The 20,404-nt window shown below is 43.4% G+C and overlaps 1 protein-coding gene across 2 annotated transcripts in view; it reads right to left on the reverse strand.

Moving 5' to 3' along the window:
- The window catches only part of LOC139754794 (inter-alpha-trypsin inhibitor heavy chain H3-like), a 130,962-nt gene that overhangs the window by 13,056 nt on the left and 97,502 nt on the right, over positions 1-20,404 (reverse strand). For both annotated transcript variants that reach the window (XM_071672622.1, XM_071672612.1), the window contains exons 3-12: positions 10,946-11,115; positions 10,510-10,620; positions 8,883-9,021; positions 8,424-8,538; positions 7,262-7,404; positions 5,813-5,986; positions 4,532-4,714; positions 3,118-3,248; positions 2,702-2,906; positions 1,081-1,257 (exon numbers count right to left, since the gene is read on the reverse strand). In XM_071672622.1, the coding sequence (XP_071528723.1) occupies positions 1,081-1,257; positions 2,702-2,906; positions 3,118-3,248; positions 4,532-4,714; positions 5,813-5,986; positions 7,262-7,404; positions 8,424-8,538; positions 8,883-9,021; positions 10,510-10,620; positions 10,946-11,115 (1,548 nt within the window). The remainder of the gene's footprint in view (positions 1-1,080; positions 1,258-2,701; positions 2,907-3,117; positions 3,249-4,531; positions 4,715-5,812; positions 5,987-7,261; positions 7,405-8,423; positions 8,539-8,882; positions 9,022-10,509; positions 10,621-10,945; positions 11,116-20,404) is intronic.

Consider the following 20,404-nt stretch of genomic DNA (forward strand, 5'->3'; position numbering starts at 1 on the left):
CAAATGTAGCAACAAATTAAATTAGATGATATCTATCAAGGTTACCCAAAGTCCATTACTTACAGCTTACTGGATAGTATTTTCTAATAGCTCTAAGGAAATATAGCTTGGAAACTCCAGCATGATGCTTGAAATGTATTGCAACTTTTTAATAAGCACTAATTTTGTACCCTATCCTAATTGACAAGCATCACAGCCCTGGATATGCCCTCATGCTGGTATATTGAGTATAAGTCACTGTTGTGCATTTCCAAAAGAAATCATCAGGAGGCAAGAAGTCTGTTTGTACAGATAATCCTATCACTGTCAATAAAAGAACAACAAAAACCTTACATCTACTCTTATGAAGTGACAGACACCTCTGTAAAAACTCATAAGAGTTTCTAATATGATATAACAAACCCTGACCTCTTTTTTTCAAAAGGGAGCAGTAAGTTATTGTGAGAGGGTCAACACATGCTTATGTCTATCTAACAGACTAATCTCGTCCAGCCTCATTAGATATGCCTCATGGGTCTTTCATTTGAAATATGCTCATGGATCTTTCATATGAAAAAGAAATCAATATCAATAATTATGAGAAAATTTGAGTATCTTTTCAAAACCAAGAAAAAAGAGTGCTATGTTATTAAAGTTTAGAAGACAAGCCTTTCAACCACAGTACCAATGTCACTAATTCTATCAAAAAGAGAGAGTTAAGTAACCTTTAAGGTTGAGTTCTCAAGGACTGTTTGAGTGATCCTAATGGGAGACGTGTTACTTTTACCAGAAAATGATCTAATTATGACGAGAAATGGTTTGGTCTCTAATGAAGTGTTAGTATGGTGTTTGGCTCCAGTATGATATTCATCAAAAGTCCCAGACCCTAAATGGTTGGGAAAATCACCCATTCCAAGTTACAATATTAGGTGGAAAAATAGTCACAACTACACAACTAACTCTTGCCCTTACCATTAGTATGACCAGAGTTCTTATTACATTACGGCATACCTATTCTCCTTTGTACAATTAAAGGGATATTTGCCAAACCAAAGATTTTACCAGATCAATGAAAAGGAGGAGGCTATTAAATTATGTCACCTGCAACATTAGGTAAGCCCAAAGTCTTGCTATAAAGTTGTCTTTTACAGAATTGTTGAAAGGGTCTCTGGAATCACTACGGGTCACTGGAAGTTGTTGAGGGCCATCTTTTCCAATTCCACTCACAACTGGGTGGACAAATGTTGCTCCTGGGATTAGCTTTCCAGCTAACACAAGCTGTGAAGAAAAGTTTAAGGAAAAATGTAAATCCTTAGGAAAATCCGTGGAACTGAATATTTAATCTATCAGATCATGAAAAAGAAAATTTATGGTGGAAAATATGGAATGTGGTAAATCACTTAGCTAATATTTCAAACCATATTCACTTTTTTGACTATGTAGATATTTACTGAACTTCTTTTTCCCCATGAGAGAAGATGCTGGGGCAGGAGTAAGTGTGTTTGTTTAACCATTTGCTGCCATGTCCTCTTCCAGGTATCTTAAACACTCCATGTAAACACACACTCCAACTAACCTGTCTCTTTTCTCTCCTAATTCTAACAACCCTGCTTTTAATTGCATTCATTTTCAACTTCTTTCTTTCATACACTTTTTCAAACTCATACTCCAGCTACTGAAGTTTCTCAACTCTATATACAAACAATTCTTCTCCACTTTAAACTATGCCTCACCTGTCTTGTCTCCTACCCTCTCAAATGCAAAAATAACAAAGCTGCAAACCACACAGAACAGTGCACTAAGAACAATCACAGGCTACCTAGCATCCACAAACATCCTCATCCTCCCAATTCATTCCCACCTCAACATGTTTGGCACTCAATTCTATGCAACGGTGCTTGACCTCTCCCATCTAAACCCCTCTATAACTAACCACCAACACTCAAGTAGAAATAAAAAGCTTACCCCTGCCTAACATTTCAGTTACCTCTACTCTCAGATCCCCTCAGCATTAACAAATGGTATACTGACGAAACACATTCACAATGAAATAACCTGACAAGCCACATTCCCCAGAGTGAGGTGTTTGTTTTTGAGGTAATGGAGTGAAAATATTAATGAAACTGTAAATTGCTTCAAATCACACAAAATATATTTCAATGAATTCAGGGCATTTAATACTCCACAAATGCTATCTTTATTGTAATAAATGCTAAAAATGCACTCATTGCTTTGTATCTGCTTTATGATTATTAATAGCTTTATAACATAAACTGGCTTTAATGCTATCATACTGAATTTATACATCATTTGTAACCATCATTCATACAAGACAGTAAAGATATGATGGAAAAATAACTGATAAAGTGGAATCTGTCTTGTTAATTTTTTCATTTATAAGTCACTGGGTAGACTACTACCTGGGGCAAGCTAGGTGCCCGTTTGATGATAATATTCTCAATAATGCCCGATATCCCTGGAGTCAATGATTTAATGCTCTACAAAGGGTTGGAAACAATTAGGACAGTGCACAGAATAGCACAACTACCAAATGTCTTATTATCTTGGTGTATGAGTGGGTTACATAGTTTGTCAAGTTTCAAAAGTTGCATTAGAAAAAGTAATAAAAACTTATATATGATTTCAAGAGCAAGTACATTAAAGATCTTAAAAGTTTCCACATCTGTAAGTAGTGTTAAGATTACCAAAACACATTACTAACCTCCCCTCCAGAATAGTAGTTAGAAGTTCCTAGTTTTACCACAGAAGTTGGGTCAATGTCACTCTCTGGATAGGTAATATCCACACCTGATATTACTGGTTTCGATATCTCCATATAGAAAGTCTTTATCTGACTTGCCAGATCAGAGTTATGGTGCATGTAACGAACAAATCCTGAGTTGTCCATGCTTATGTGTTGAAGTATCCTGGGGATAATTGTCTACCATTAAAATCTGGTATCAAGTTTAGTAGATTATAATCATCATTAACATACACCTATCAAATTAAAAACTTTATTTCCTCTTTTTAGATTACTGCAAAAATATCATAAACTACTAGAAATGTTGCTACTAGAAGATCAGAAATGAGATGCGGAAAGACTGTCCTATATCTCAAAAAACTTGTTAGAAAACTTACTTCATGTCATCATTACCAAATGCAAAGGTAAATATGGGATGCTGATTAATGTTGGCTTCTTGGATATTTCTGTAGATGGATTCTGGATCAGTCACCCCACTGGTGGCCTGTCCATCAGTGAACACCACTATCTGCCAATTACACTGGATGCTAAAATTCAACATTAGAAAGTTAACTTTTAAGTCTAAAAAAATACTTCTTTGAGCTAGATGTCTCTCTTGCCCTCATCTCATGAAGTTCTCTCACAAACTGTCATTTTACTTAAAGGAAGAGAAAATGTAAGACTATTTATGACCCAGTCTCACTTAATGCACACAAAAATTTAAGTATAACTCTGAGGATGGTCTAAAAAAACTGCTGAAGAATAATGCTATATCACCATCAACACTATAATTACCTCATGTCACTAGATATGTTGTTATGCCATCAAAACTCCTCCCACTTTAATGTCATGCTCAACGTCAAAAAGGAATTTTTTTTTTTTTTTTTTGCTTTGTCGCTGTCTCCCGCGTTTGCAAGGTAGCGCAAGGAAACAGACGAAAGAAATGGCCCAACCCACCCCCATACACATGTATATACATACATCCACAAACACAAATATACATACCTACACAGCTTTCCATGGTTTACCCCAGACGCTTCACATGCCCTGATTCAATCCACTGACAGCACGTCAACCTCGGTATACCACATTGATCCAATTCACTCTATTCCTTGCCCTCCTTTCACCCTCCTGCATGTTCAGGCCCCGATCACACAAAATCTTTTTCACCCCATCTTTCCACCCCCAACCCAGTCTCCCACTTCTCCTCGCTCCCTCCACCTCCGACACATATATCCTCTTGGTCAATCTCTCCTCACTCATCCTCCCCATGCGCCCAAACCACCTCAAAACACCCCCCTCCGCTCCCTCAACCACGCTCCCCCCACTTCCACACATCTCTCTTACCCTTACGTTACTTACTCGATCAAACCACCCCACACCACACACTGTCCCCAAACAAAATATGTGATAATATTTTTTTTTCAAATGAAATCAGCAACTTGCATAAAAAGCAATATACTACATATTTTGCTTGTAAAAGAGAAATTAAACAAATATTTCCACCATGATTAGACAAATACAATGATATAAGTACTGCTTTATAACTAATCAAATGTACTGACAGGAAGCGACTTGTAACAATAATGTCTATTCACAATACCTGTAGAATGTATGTTTTACAGGTATTCTCTTCTTAATGTTTAAACAACCTCTGTCCTTAAAAAAGATTAAAATGCCTTTGCTGATAAAGTAATAAGTATTTTGGGCAACAGTAACTGCAGACATGTGGAATGAAGCATGGAAAAATAATTGTTCTCACCAATGGAAAAAATTATGGTAGTATTCAACAACAAAGCTCTGTATCATTACCTGTTTAACTGCCTGCCTACTGTTGTAGTTATTGGCAGTTTTAATTGCCTGAAGAAGTGCAGCATTGAGATTGGAATATCCCAAAGAGACCAATCGTTTAATTTTCCGCAAAGCTTTTTTGACCTCTTGCTTCTTGCTACTATATGACCCCACATTCACCACATCTGAAGAGAAGGCCAGCAGCTGTGAAAAGACAATTGATATACGATTAAAAAAATTCTTTAACTACTAAGCACATATGATACAGACATATTCTTAGTCAGCAATCAAAGTTCTTTATGAAAAATAACAAATTTTGGAAGAATAAAGATCTGAGAGTTAAAAACATGAAATAATTAAAGTAGATGTATAAAATGTTACAAATTCACATAGAACCATACCACTGCATGAATAAAAAGAAACATCAGGAGTTTATGCCATATTTGCTGCAACAGCTGTCGTATACAGAAACCTTGAGTAAAAATACCACAAACAGTCAGTTAATTTTTATAATTAAAAAATCTTAGGAGGAAAACACTTTTGTTTGAGAAACATGATTTTGAAATATCATTTAACTGGAGAGAATATGATGAAGAAATGTTTACATGGACACTAGAAAAAGTACAGTTAAATGAGACCTTTGGAGTCTGTTCATAATAGATTCTATATGTCTGATCATATATCTATCACTCAATCTATGTTTTTAACCCTATTCCTATTCTTTCTGGTACATACAGCTTCTCACTTTACGGATACAAATCCTCATCCCAATTCAGTGTGTTACATACAAACTTCCACAATAATGTTCTTTACGCAAACCAAGCTGGTTTGTTATACAAACAGTCTCCACTCACACCCGTAACTAGAGTAATAAAAACCTCTAATGACTCATTCAATACTTAATATCAATGTAGTCTTAAATCTGGCATCATAAGAGCATGAACTGAGATGACTGTAGCAGTTCCATTCAGTGGGGTAACAGTTTCATGCCAGAGCCACAAACATTAGGGCATTAAATGGCAGTCGACATCACAGACACCTTAAGAATGAATGTGCCTACATTAATAAGCCATAAGTAAGGATAAAGACATTCCCAATATTTTGCCTAGGGAAGTAAGCTCATGCTTGAGCACTATAAACGACATCTGCTTGATGAAAGAGGCAAAGAGTTCCCTAAGGAAACCCTATTGAGGTAGAACTTGATGAGAAAAAATGCATACTTTCTTACACATCAATTCTATAATAATCACTAATTTTGTAAACAAACATTCTTTTTTCACTAAATCCCAGTATCAAACATACCTCAAAAGTGTCTTCTGGACTTAGTTCTTTCAATATTGACTTCATTGCTGCCTTCATGTTGTCAAGTTTGCCATTGTACATGGAGTGAGAAACATCCAGGACAAACACTGTGTGTGTTGGTAGTTTTGGCAAATGTTCTGGAGAAAAGTAGTGAGCGAAGTAATTGCCCACACGCTGTAAAAGAGACAATCATGAGTGATATAAAAGGTCTTTCAAAATCATAGTCTAACAACAATCAAAACTATACGCAACCAAAATCAGGTACATCATAGTTTGCCCTATCCATATATTTCCAGTTATCAGGAAATGACTTTTCTTCCTTCAGTTTCCTTAAAAGGTTTTTAATAACCGAGTTTACTCTACACAAAGTTAAGTGAGAGGACCTGTACTGAAAATTCACTTAAAAAAAGGCTAGCACAAAATCAGAGGTTGTATGCTAGCACAGTGTTCAAAAGGTGGGGCCCTATGAGTGTAGAACTCCCTCCCCCTACAGTACAAATTGGTAATCACATATCTTGCTTGATCCACAATACTAATATTTTCTGCAGCCATATACATTAAATAAATGATGATAATCTTGAGTTCATCTGTAATGTGAAGAGTCTTGCAATCTTTTTATCCAAGCTCTCAAACAGTTTTACTTTATGCCCTTTCTGATTTACGGTATTTTCATAAATACTTACAAATTTAATATCCCTGTTTTCTTATAATATGAAGATTCCACAAAACTTTCTTACAGTTCTTCTAACTGTTGCCATGCAGAAATTACCACTGTTCTTTTCTTATTTCTAGACCATACAGTTCATGCTATTTAAATCTTTTATGATAGTTTAAGTGTTCCATTCCCTCAATTTTACTTGTAATGTCTCTCTGCATCATCTGCAACTTCCCAATTTCAGCCTGCTTAGCTGGTGACCATACAATACAATAGAACTCAATTTTGCTTCTTATATATACAAGGAACATTTTCATCAGCTTAATGTACCTTGTAGTGAAAGTTCTTATTATCATACTGCTCATTACCTGGCTCAATAGAATTTTTTCCAGTGGTTTTCAAATTCCTGATTTTCATTGATGATGATTCCTAGATCCTGACATTTATACTTGAAATCTCCCTGCTGGGCTTGTGTGATGTTATCACTTATTCTATGACTTATCTATCAAATTTTTTTTATTAAGCTCCATAGAGTTTTCTTCAGCTCATCCACATATTTGGGTTTTCTCGTATTTTGCAACCTACAGTTAAATGAAAGTATGTCGATCCCTGTATACCATATCCTTCCAATTCACCTTATCCTGTGAATGCCTTGCACACATACCAACTGCATATGCCATATAAACATATGCACAGAAATATACAGTATTCATATTCAGCCATCACAAAAATAAACAGTATTCATATTCTTCCATCACAAAAATATACAATATTCATAATCATCCATCAAATACCTGTACTTCGCCACCATCAGTGTGGCTGGCGATGGCATAGGAAAGGGTGAAGATGCCATCAACACCTTTCCCAGAACCATCTGGTGGGTCTTCATGGTGGTAACGCAGGTACAGCTCCCAAGGATTTACTGAGCTTTTTTGGGCTGTCAGAAGAGAAAGAATCTATTAATAATAATAATAATAATAATCTTTCAACGACTTCCACATCATTATTCACTTGCTGAAAGAGCTAAACGCTCTGCAGAACAGTATCACTAACACATATGGCCGAAATGTTTCCCTTCATGAAAAAAATAAATCTTGATATGCAAATAATACACATTATTTAACTTCTACCAAAACAGAGACCACTTATACATTTTTCCCCCTATTAACTGAGTTGTTCGAACGAGTATAACGATAGTTCGTCCTACAAAGGAGTCCAATGAGCTGAAGAGACGAGAGACCAGTTCATTTTTGGATACAAGAGTAAAATCCCACGAATAACCTGCGGGTAAACCCGGAGTTTCTAAGCCTTTTGGGACAGGATCACCCAAGAATAGCTCTTGGTCACCAACCTCGGTAAAAGAACAAGGCTGTTGTCATGAGTTCAAAGTCCGGATGGAACGAACACACTCAATTAACTTGTTCTTGCAAGCATTAAACTGCAAAACATAATATATCTAAGGCAGTGACTTGCCACGGTACTGTTCTTGAGGGCAGCAATTGGTTAGGTGTAATGCTGTCTTAGAAGGACCGTACTTGGCCAGGTGATGCTGTTCCAGAGGGAAATGGGGCCGGACAGCATTGATGCTGTCCTAAAATTTAAACGCAGGTGATTTTCTAGAGGCCAGCAGCTAGTTAAGTGAGGGTTTGGTCCTAGACGCCGTCCTAGTTAAGTGATGTTTGGTCCTAGAGGTCGTCCTAGATGACACAGTGCTCAGGTGATGCTGTCTGAGAGGACAGATGATAGGGTGTATATCCACAGGTTATCATTCTAATGTCACATCAATCCCCAAAGAGAGTGGAGTTTCTCTCTCTCTCTCTCTCTCTCTCTCTCTCTCTCTCTCTCTCTCTCTCTCTCTCTCTCTCTCTCTCAGTGGTTAATTTTCCGTTAGGGAGAAAAATTATCAAAATATTCCTGCCTTCCAATAAGGAAACTAAGCTGCACACACACACCCACCATATGTCCTTCGGTTGTGGGGAGATAATTCTTCTCCTGGGAGCTTGAGCAGGTCGCTAAAAACAATGGTTTCCCTCTCTACGATGTGTACGTCAACCCTGGCTAAAGGAATTCGCTGAAAAAGAAAAAAATATTTACAAATACAGAACATTTATTTATTAAGACAACAATTTATATATACCGATTTTCAACATGTGCACTCGTCTTCATAAGTGATCAAAAGTAAATTTGTACCAGTGTATTTCTAAGATATTTCAAATATACTTTGTATGGGTCAACAGTAGGCTGATGGAACACAACATGGGAGACAGCAGACATAAATAACACCTATTAACATTCATTACCATGATGATGGTGCTGATAATGTACGTTGATGTAGGGGAGGGAGGAAGAAAGAAAGGCAGTCAGCACACGCGTTGATAATTGGGGGTTGGGAGGTGTGTTTAAGGCAGTACTTACGTAGCCTGGGTGGATGTGCACGGTGTACAGGTAGTGGCCCTCCACACGCCTCAACACCTCCTCGTAAGTGGAGTAGAAGGTCACCACCCCGAAAGCAGCGACATTCACACTCACCTCGAATTTCTGAGTGTTGTCTTCCCTGTCATGTGTGAGGGAAGATTAGACGTAGACAAATGGGAGTTGAGCACGGAGGGTATACTTATGACCTTTAGAATTTGTGGTGTCTTGATTTTTTTAGGTGAATCTGACCCTAGACCTCAATAAACAAGCTTTTTTTTTTATATATATATATTTGTCTTCAGGCCTTTGGTCAAACCATTGGCCGGATTATCAACATCTAAAGGTCGTCCCGTCGTGTTCAAAGAATTAAAATTCGTATTATACTTGGTGTACATTATGTGTCGTACTAACTATACATTTACTTGCATATCACATTATTTAAGTAATGATCTACTTTCCATATACCACTTCAGTTTTAGAATGACAGAGACAGACTTACCTAGTATATGAAAACTTGCTGTGATAATCGAACTTCTTACATTTATCAATTCTGATGTTGGAAAACACTTTTAAGTTTCAGATTCCAATGGAAAATCCGACAAAGGCCAACAGGGAGTTGACGGAGGAAACCTTGGGCAATGTTTTCGATCATGACCTACACCAGATGTAAAAAAAATTTTGGTTCTCTGGAAGGACTCAATCTTTACAGACTAGTATTTTGAAGATAATCTACTAGACTACAGTATACAGTATTTTGTGTATTGTGCTGGCTACAGTATACAGTATTTTGTGTATTGTGCTGGCTACAGTATACAGTATTTTGTGTATTGTGCTGGCTACAGTATACAGTATTTTGTGTATTGTGCTGGCTACAGTATACAGTATTTTGTGTATTGTGCTGGCTAGTATACAGTGTGTGTGTTTTGCTAGCTACAGTATACAGTATTGTGTGTTTTGCTAGCTACAGTATACAGTATTTTGTGTATTGTGCTGGCTACAGTATACAGTATTTTGTGTATTGTGCTGGCTACAGTATACAGTATTTTGTGTATTGTGCTGGCTACAGTATACAGTATTTTGTGTATTGTGCTGGCTACAGTATACAGTATTTTGTGTATTGTGCTGGCTACAGTATACAGTATTTTGTGTATTGTGCTGGCTACAGTATACAGTATTTTGTGTATTGTGCTGGCTACAGTATACAGTATTTTGTGTATTGTGCTGGCTACAGTATACAGTATTTTGTGTATTGTGCTGGCTAGTATACAGTGTGTGTGTTTTGCTAGCTACAGTATACAGTATTGTGTGTTTTGCTAGCTACAGTATACAGTATTTTGTGTATTGTGCTGGCTACAGTATACAGTATTTTGTGTACTGTGCTGGCTACAGTATACAGTATTTTATGTATTGTGCTTGATACTTTATTTTTGGCCATTGCCTCTATGCTAAGCTATAGTCATGTTTTGTGTTGTGCTGCACAAGGCTACAGTATCTTCAGTGTTGTGCCGGACACTTTTATGTGAGGTTACTGCCTCTCCAGTCTTTCCTATTTGCATAAAGCTTTCATATGCCATCCTGGTTGCCTCCTCCACTACTGGCACAGCCACAGGGAGAGATAGACACTCACCCTTGCTCCACCAGGATCGTGCTTAGGCCACTCTGCCCGCCCGTTTCGTACATCCTCCTGGCCTCAAACTTCTCCCTGACAACACTCGTGTAGTTGGTGCCGTCAATTTCTCTGAAAGGGGGTTAGAAAACACCGCTGCTTTAACTGCGTTGTATCTCACATGACCTGAGCTATAATAATCACGGGTCGGCAGAGCATGATGCCGTGCCATGGACACTAAAATAAATTATATCTGACAAGGACTGTCGTATATGCAATGAGCTACGTGGGATTAAAAGGCTAGGCTACAATATGCAGTTACATAACATCATGTTAGCAAGGCGGCATATCCTCAGAGAGAAAAAAACACAGCATTACACTGCGCCATACTGACTTTCAGACAGTGTATTGCACTGTAAGAGGAAGACACAGACAAGACAGACAGGTCTGTACTAACATGATGAGGGAGGAGATGAGGGCGTTCTCCGGCAGCGTCATCTTAAAGATCAGTTGGGAGAAGCCGTGATTGGGGTTCCTCATCCTGGAGGAGACTTGGGTCACGGCATAGCGATGCTCGATGTTTGAGACGACCTTCAGGTCCATCACGACGCCCACGGACGCTCCGACCTGTGTAGGGGAGAAGAGAGGGAGACGGACGCGTTCATCAAGTGAGAAATATATAAGTGTGTCACTATGACGTAACCTGCGGTACGAGAGTTTTTTTTTTTATCAATGGAAGATGTAGTGCCCGATACTGCGGACTGTCACCTTAGCACCGCCTACTGAGCACGTAGGTACACACACACACACACACACACACACACACACACACACACAACCCCTGGCTCGGGATGACGATGGTCTCACGTGACCCACAAGGGTCAGGTCAAAGGCCCAAGGGTCGTACCGTCGTGCTCCAGGGTCGTGCCGTCGTGTGCAAGGGCCTTACGATGAGGTGGGGGGAAAAGAGGTGTGAGCGAGTTGGGGTGGGGTGATATGAATGCAAGATGACCTCAGAAGTGAAGCGCGTAGAATGTTCAACTCACAGTACGATGGCTCAGAGGAAAAGAAAGGAAAGGTCAAGACATCTTGAGAGAGAGAGAGAGAGAGAGAGAGAGAGAGAGAGAGAGAGAGAGAGAGAGAGAGAGAGAGAGAGAGAGATAACTACGTCATCTTAAGACATACAGAGGGAGAGGAGTAAACTACCTTGAGATAAAGAAAGGGTAAAGTTTACCATCTTAGGAGAAAGATGGCGTACGACTTAATTAAGAGTCCAGTGCTTGGGGGTACATTATGAACTAACCAGTACAGTGGACAGCTTAGACTGCATTGGGTAATGAACGAACCATTACAGAGTAAAATAACTAAAAAACCCCAAAAACATTAAACTCGACAGATTTTTTTCGAAGTTAAAGTGAGAAGGTAAACTTATATAGACGTGAGGGAGGCTGAAGGTAAACTGCTACCCACCTTGGGTATGAATGTGGCAAAATGTAAACCAGAGGTGAAGATAACCCACTTCAGAAGATAAAGTAAGACGTTAAGTGGGTTCGAAGTAAACTCGTAAGACACACACACACACACACACACACGACACATACACAAATAGAAACATACACTCATATATATATATATATATATATATATATATATATATATATATATATATATATATATATATATATATATATATATATCATGGTGTCCACTCATAGGAAATAGAGGAAAGATAAGATATCTTGGAATGATAAGACTACCTTATCATTTTAATATCATCTTGATCATTAGTGTTTCACAATGAGGATATATTGTGTGTTGGGGGGAGGAACGCCTTCAGCAATCATACGCAGTGGGGGGAGAAGCTGTTCTCAATATCTGAAGTGCATGAAAGATTCGAGATAGATAGCTGAACGCTTCATCTTATATTCACATATATACACAAACACTAATACATCACTGATTATATATATAAATATATATATATATATATATATATATATATATATAATCTTATTACATGACCCTCGGGCCCCTTTTGCGAAAATCTTACAGCTAGTAGAGGGTGCGCCACAATAAGCAGCAGGGGAATGATAGACTCCTTTGGATTGTGAAGTTTTTCGACTAGACCGTACTCCTTTTCGTCCACTGACGACAACAGAACCTCACTTAAAGGTACTCTTCACTTCGTTGAAAAAAAAAGATGTATATGAATGCAAAGTAAAAAAAAACACGGTTAAGTATTATTTGCGTTCACTCCCTCACAGGAAGGCTAAGCTGAGGCACTGAAACAGACAGCTGGCTGATGTCCTGTCCTCAGTTAACTCCCTAGCAGGAAGGTTAAGCTGAGGCACTGAAACAGAAAGCTGGCTGCTCTCCTGTCCTTAGTTATCTCTCGAGCCACGTTCACTGTGAGGGTGTTGAACAGTATTTTCCCCCCCCTAAGGTCTGAGAGTCTCAGAACCGATTGGAATACAAAGGTTTTCGTGGTTTCCCGGCCTCGTATTCTCAGCTTTTTTTGTGCTGTTCCCTGAACTCCGCAGCATCGTACTGGGTTTTCTGAGACCCACTTTAGAAACAGTATTACACCTTCAGGACCACTTCAACCAGGCTTTATGAAATGATGTGGCTCATCTCAGTGTCCCTGGCGTTACAAACCCACACTGGAATTTTTACAACTCGTTACATACTGGTCTTCATGGACAGCCACTTCTCTGTCGCGGATATACTGGTATTTAGAGAAGATAGGGGGGCTGGCGGCGGGGCACGACGCAGAACATGTGGGTCAAGATGAGTGGCATGGGAGGAGGAGGAGGAGGAGTGAGTGGGTCTGTGAGTAAAGGGGCTGCATCATCTGGAGGAGGAGGAGGAGGAGGAGGAAGGCTTCTTACAGGCCGTGGGTAGGGCAATGCTTATGGGAGCATCGGCAAGTTCGTGGTGTGGATAGTGGTGGATGGTTCAGCATCGGGTCTCTTAAGGCGACGCTTTTTTCCACGTTGTGGTTGTTTTTATCCCCAGGTGATTCCCAGCCCTGGATGTACGGAGGTTATCAGCGTCACATACCCGTGGAGACTTTCGTGGTGCTCCAGGATGCATCTCGGTGCCCCAGTTTGGCTGAAGGACACAAGTGGGGGCGGGGAAAACAAAGACACAAGGACTGGCAATGTGGGAGGCAGTTCACAGATCCCAATTCTACCTAAGGTAAAAGGGTGGGTCGGCACTGACAGTCATCTAGAGAAAGGCTCAAGAGAGACAGTGTCTTGTACTCCGAGTCTGTCTCTCGTGCCGTGCCACCTCCGGAGCTGTGAAGGATGTCAGAGACATGGACATAGACGAGAGAGAGAGAGAGAGAGAGAGAGAGAGAGAGAGAGAGAGAGAGAGAGAGAGAGAGAGAGAGAACTTCGATCCTTGTGAGGGACAGAGACACATTCCTTAGGATGCAGACTGGGGAGTTTCCTGTCTCAACACTTCCTGGAGCCCAGAGCTCTGGAGAACAGGACAGACCCAATTAGAACACACCGACTGACGAGTAGAGAAGTAACGCTGTGTCCGATTCTGACGACGGGGGTTGAAGAAGACGAGACAAAGAGGAGGGATGGAAGGGGTGACCACAGATGGGACAAGACCGAGTAAGTGACACAGTGAAAGACCTCGGTGCCCCTCATCAACCAGTGCGGGGGGGTAGGAACCATAAGGTACAGGAGGACTCTTATGTGTGGAAGAGACACAAGGACCTAGATGATGCCTAGCCTCTCACCAGCGATGCTCAACACACACAAACACCGTCGAAAGGATGGGAGTGGGTTGCTGCTGTCTGAACACCCTTTGGATTCCTCTTGTGTTTCACAAGAGATGCGAATGAAGGGGGGGGGGGATATCTGCTGGCAGACGTCAAACTCTCACGTTTTGAAGTCCATAAGGCAGGAAGTGTTTTAGCAAGGCATACGTAACACAGACCAGAACTGCATTATATATCTTCTCTACTTCGGCCACCGCACCTGCAGGAGAGCACAAGACCTGAGTGAGCAGGATCCCTAGGAGAAGAAGAGCAACCAAGACGTGGCCTGAAATTGAAAAGAAACTAAGCCACAATGTGGAGGTAATGACCACATCCCTGTCCATCACGGAGGAGGGGAAGAGAAAGGAGCGACCCGATTACAAAGCATGTTAAGTTTTCCGATCATCTGAACCATGTTGACAGTGAGAAGTTTATCGCGATACGCAGAGCCAGGTGACCACAGACAACGACAAGAACCTAGTTACATAAAGACGTAAATGATCTCGTGTGAGGCTGCTGGATGGTAGGAATAGATTAAGGAAAACGACACCTTCAATGGTGTCATCATTTGGCTGAGGTTTAAGGTGCTCCTTGGTGTGAATAAGAAGTTCCGGTAGGGAAGCTATGCGTGTCGGACCGTCTCCCCGTACTATAGTCACGGGTCACTGGGGGGTCACTCTCCTCCATTCTGGGCTGCAGGGTATGAGGGGAAGGAGAGTTAGGGGGTCAGTGGTGAGTGTTGTGGGAGGACAAGTGACATACGTCCGGGGTGGTGTGTTCGAGCGGGGTTCTACGTCCAGCGACAGCGAAGGCCGAGGAAGGTGGGTGGTGCTCCTCCACCTCGCCACACTCCTCATCCCGGAGCTGTGGGTATAAGGGGGGACGGACAATGGTGCCCACCATTATATGTATGGGGAACGACGCCCCACCCTGGAAGAGAGGGGCCGTCCCCACCCCAGAGAGCGACGCCCCACCCTGGAAGAGAGGGGCCGTCCCCACCCCAGAGAGCGACGCCCCACCCTGGAAGAGAGGGGCCGTTCCACCCGGAGAGGGACGCCCCACCCTGGAAGAGAGGGGCCGTTCCACCCGGAGAGGGACGCCCCACCCTAATTACGGGGGCGTGAGTGGCACGATGGGGGAAGGAGTGCGCGACGACCCCCGAGGGAATGGCGTACGGGATGGGGGCAGGACATGAACTCAGGCATTATACATGACGCACGCGCGCACACACACACACACACACACACACACACACACACACTATACAGCGCTACACCCTATAACTGCCTGCCATTTCTCCAGCATCCACCTCCCTCCCTCGCACACTCGACTAAGGAGAAAGCGTCGACCAATGCTGGTGTACACAGCGATGGTGAGGGTAGTCTGGCCTGTGTGTGTGTGTGCTGCTGCGGCAGAGGAGGAGGAGGAGGAGGAAGACACGGGAGGATCAACGAGCCCCTAGGGCTGAGGAGGGCGTCCCCCAAACCATCTCTCTTCTCCTCTGTCCCGGGGTCTATAACCCTCTCGAGCCACACACACACACACACAGAGCACCCCCCCCCCCCCAGTCTTGGCACTGTACAGCCAGCATGTGCAGCCGCCAGGGGGCCTAGGTGGTTCAGTCAGCGGTGCTGGCAGCTAAAACCCAAACCTTCTCCAACACACACAGTATAAAATGCAAGCAACGAGTCGAAGCACTGGAGAACCAGGACATGCCAGTCTCTTGGGTCAAAGAGGATGCCAACATGAAGAAAGACAGACAGTGTTCCAGGAATTCCATCGAAGGCGCCTACGTCGTTCAGGAGGAGGGTTTAGCCATTCTCTGATACATAAGACCACACCGCTAGCTACACCACGCACTAGTACTAGGCAAAGCTGCTGCGTCAAGTGGCTATTCAGTGGCCATCAGAAACTCAAGGGTGGGCCGTTTTGACGCCTGCTTCTTTCCCTACACGTCGAAACTTTGGAACTCTCGACCTTCTCATGTCTTTTCCCAATAACTATGACCTGACACATTTCGAAAGACACGTTTTTCCAACTTTCTCAAAGATTGTCGTAAATAACTTTCCCTTGTCCTTTCTTTTCCCGTTTCGTAATTCTTTCCATATTTCAACTAAGACCCGGCCTTGATGTGGACTCTCGTCCGTGACTGGAGCTTCCAACATAGAAAAAAAAAAACCTAAGTTCAAAATACTTCTGACACATAATCACATCTGATTTTAGGATCCGTCTAGTATATTTCCGCTCCCACCGTCTCTCTCTCCCTCCCTCTCTCTCTCCCTCCTCCATGGGTCACCTCTTCAGCTTTCCTTACAGAGGCACCCCCTCACCCTGTTATCTGTGAGGACGTCATCTGACATCATCTGACATTTCGTCTGTAAATATCAGTGATTAGCCTAGAGCACGGGGGCGTGTGTGTGTGTGTGTGTGTGTGTGTGTGTGTGTGTGTGTGTGTGTGTGTGTGTGTGTGTGTGTGTGTGTGTGTGCTGGGTTACATCCTGTCCACGAGATTGCAGCCAACGAACATATCGGGTCTTAAATACCATCGTTATCTTGAATGGGGGGGTTGAAAGCTTTACTTAATTTCAATTAAAACTCCCCAAGGACGATCTGTTACGACCGTCGGAGCACGACACCACACGACGACCGAGGCACGACCACTAGCGACGCGTCAATGCGACGGGGCGACTCTCGGTGGTACGACTCTCCATTACGACGGTCCGATCCGCGGGAGTGATATATACATATACTGGCCTTTTGACCTGACCTTCCTAAAGGGTCGGGGTGAAAGGTCACGCCATCAAAGGGTTGCACCGCCAAATTCAAAAGGGTCGTCGCTGGGTTTGACAGCAGGCGGGCATGTGTTGTCAGCAGTTCTATGATCGTGGGTTTGACAGCAGGCGGGCATGTGGTGTCAGCAGTTCTATGATCGTGGGTTTGACAGCAGGTGGGCATGTTTTGTCAGCAGTTCTATGATCGTGGGTTTGACAGCAGGCGGGCATGTGGTGTCAGCAGTTCTATGATCGTGGGTTTGACAGCAGGCGGGCATGTGTTGTCAGCAGTTCTATGATCGTGGGTTTGACAGCAGGCGGGCATGTGGTGTCAGCAGTTCTATGATCGAGGGTTTGACAGCAGGCGGGCATGTGGTGTCAGCAGTTCTATGATCGTGGGTTTGACAGCAGGCGGGCATGTGGTGTCAGCAGATCTATGATCGTGGGTTTGACAGCAGGCGGGCATGTGGTGTCAGCAGTTCTATGATCGTGGGTTTGACAGCAGGCGGCCATGTGGTGTCAGCAGTTCTATGATCGTGGGTTTGACAGCAGGCGGGCGTGTGTTGTCAGCAGTTCTATGATCGTGGGTTTGACAGCAGGCGGCCATGTGGTGTCAGCAGTTCTATGATCGTGGGTTTGACAGCAGGCGGGCATGTGGTGTCAGCAGTTCTATGATCGTGGGTTTGACAGCAGGCGGGCATGTGGTGTGAGCAGATCTATGATCGTGGGTTTGACAGCAGGCGGGCATGTGGTGTCAGCAGTTCTATGATCGTGGGTTTGACAGCAGGCGGGCATGTGGTGTCAGCAGTTCCATGATCGTGGGTTTGACAGCAGGCGGGCATGTGTTGTCAGCAGTTCTATGATCGTGGGTTTGACAGCAGGCGAGCATGTGATGTCAGCAGTTCTATGATCGTGGGTTTGACAGCAGGCGGGCATGTGATGTCAGCAGTTCTATGACATTGGCATATATGCCTGGCATGAACTACCGCGGCGGGCCACGGTCTGACACGAAGAGAGCCAACCACTTCTATCCTGTATGGAGCCGCGCCACCAGCAGCGCTCAGGAAGTCTGCCATGTCCACTGGGTAGGACCTACACCGTCATATCATGTGGAGGTATTATGTGTGTGTGTGTGTGTTGGGTGAGGGGAAGGGGATCTGATCTCCTATGAGGAGAGGCTGCAGAAATGTGAGGCAGCGGATATGCTCTCTATCTTTCCCTAGAACTTGGTGGGGGAGCTGTGAAGTGATTTGGATGGTACGGATTCCAGAGTGGGTGGGAAGCCCCCGCCCCCCGAGTGCTGAGGTCGAACTGTGTCCACGAACTTAGCTTCGTTGTGTGTGGAGATGGTGGGAGTGTGTGATTGCCAGGTAGCCAGTGACTGTTCTACGACCCCCTCTCTGTCGCGGTTTGCAGCTCCCGTTACATTTTGTTTCTGACAGGTTGAATGACCGGGCGGGTGAGGCGTAGATTAGGGTGGAGCGAAAGAATTGTGTGGGAAGGCTATTAAGCGATTCTTGTTCTTGTCCAAGTCTGGTGCCTGTTAAGTGTTCGGCGGGGCATTTAGCGTGTTGATGAGGTCTGTCGGTGGTGTGTGTGTGTGTGGGTGAGAGAGAGAGAGAGAGAGAGAGAGAGAGAGAGAGAGAGAGAGAGAGAGAGAGAGAGAGAGAGAGAGAGAGAGAGAGAGAGAGAGTGAGTGAGTCTGTGTATGTCGTGTGTGACATGCTTAGTATGGTTGGGGTTTGGTCAAGTAGAGGAGGGAGGTTGGTAGTCGACCTGGCGAGTCGAGTGGGAGTTTCAGTCGAACTATTCAGGGCAATGGGAGGCCTACAGTAGGCTGGATACACGCTCGTCAGGGTGTTGAGGGAGGGGACGTGAGACTCGAAGTGTGTGTGTGTGTGTGTGTGTGTGTGTGTGTGTGTGTGTGTGTGTGTGTGTGTGGCAAGGCATACATTATGTTCCCGGATTAGATGACGTTCTAACTGCGCGTTAAGTGCTTGCAGGTCTCTGTTGTTGCTTGGGTAATGTCAGGGTGTTGTGACGTGGCGTGGCGGGGGGTGTGTTGGATGGTGTGGATCATCTGCATACGAGAGGACTTTCACAAAGTGTGGTGGTGGTGTGCGGGAGGTGACGGGGGAGGTCGTGTGCGAGGAGAGAGAGAGAGAGAGAGAGAGAGAGAGAGAGAGAGAGAGAGAGAGAGAGAGAGAGAGAGAGAGAGAGAGAGAGAGAGAGAGTGGCGCGTGGGTGAGGAGGAGGAGGAGGAGGAGGAGAAGGAGGAGGAGATGATGATCCCGGGGTGGCCCCACTGGGCACTGTAGGTCCCGCCTTACGCGAAGTGGACAGTGAACACGAAGGGCAGCGTTTAATGCTTCCAGCGATCATTTCTGCCAACGACGGGTCGGTCAATATACTGTTTTACCGACTAGTTCATTTTCCCCCCCTTCGTAATCGACTTTTTCTTAAAAAACAAGGGATAGTTTTCGCAAATATCGAGATCCATACAAACGTTTGCGATAGAAAAAAAAAATGATTCATTCTTAATTGCATTAATTACGTACGTACACACACACATAGAGTGCCGGAGACACCATCTCTGTCTGTCGCCCATCGTGAAATGGTGGGTAGGAATAGTAAGGTTAATCAAACCTTACCTAACCTTCATCCAACCCCCAACACACAACCCCACCTCCCCATGACCCGGATGTGGCGCGAGGGAAAATAAACAGTCGAAAATAAACCAGTCGGCAAAATAACCATCTGACCCGGCTAAACAACCGCGGCGTGGGGGGGATGTGCTTCATGTGGGAATAAAGTTAAATACGCCAACAAGTCTATGAACGTCAAATGCATGCTAATGATATGCCCTCAAGGCGCTTGACAGACACCAGCAGAACTCTGTTCATTTACATATATACATATGATCTTCATTATCTTTTTCTTTATATATATTAAGATTTACTATTGTGATAGATGAAGGGGGAAAGGCCTCCCCCAGCGGGCAACAGGCTAATGAGGATTTCTCCTGACGTATGGGTCAAAGACACCATGAAGGCAGTCATGACTTTCCCCCTTGATGACCATGGTCGCGTAGTGTGTGTGTGTGTGTGTGTGTGTGTGTGTGTGTGTGTGTGACAGAGAGATGGCAGCCACCCTCTTGGCTTGTCACTACCGTCAAAGCTTTATAATGTATATATATATATATAAACAAATTATGTTCTATTTTGACGACCGTTGCTTCGTCCGTGCTTTGAAGTCATTTCGCCTTCGTCTCCAGCGACCACAACACTCTGCATTCTCTGGTACCCCACGGGAGCGCAAGCTGGCTAGGTATGAACACACACCACACACCCCTCCTTACCCGTTCCTGGGT

The sequence above is a fragment of the Panulirus ornatus genome, chromosome 2 (genome assembly GCF_036320965.1).
Source record: "Panulirus ornatus isolate Po-2019 chromosome 2, ASM3632096v1, whole genome shotgun sequence".
In the NCBI taxonomy this organism is placed as follows: domain Eukaryota; kingdom Metazoa; phylum Arthropoda; class Malacostraca; order Decapoda; family Palinuridae; genus Panulirus; species Panulirus ornatus.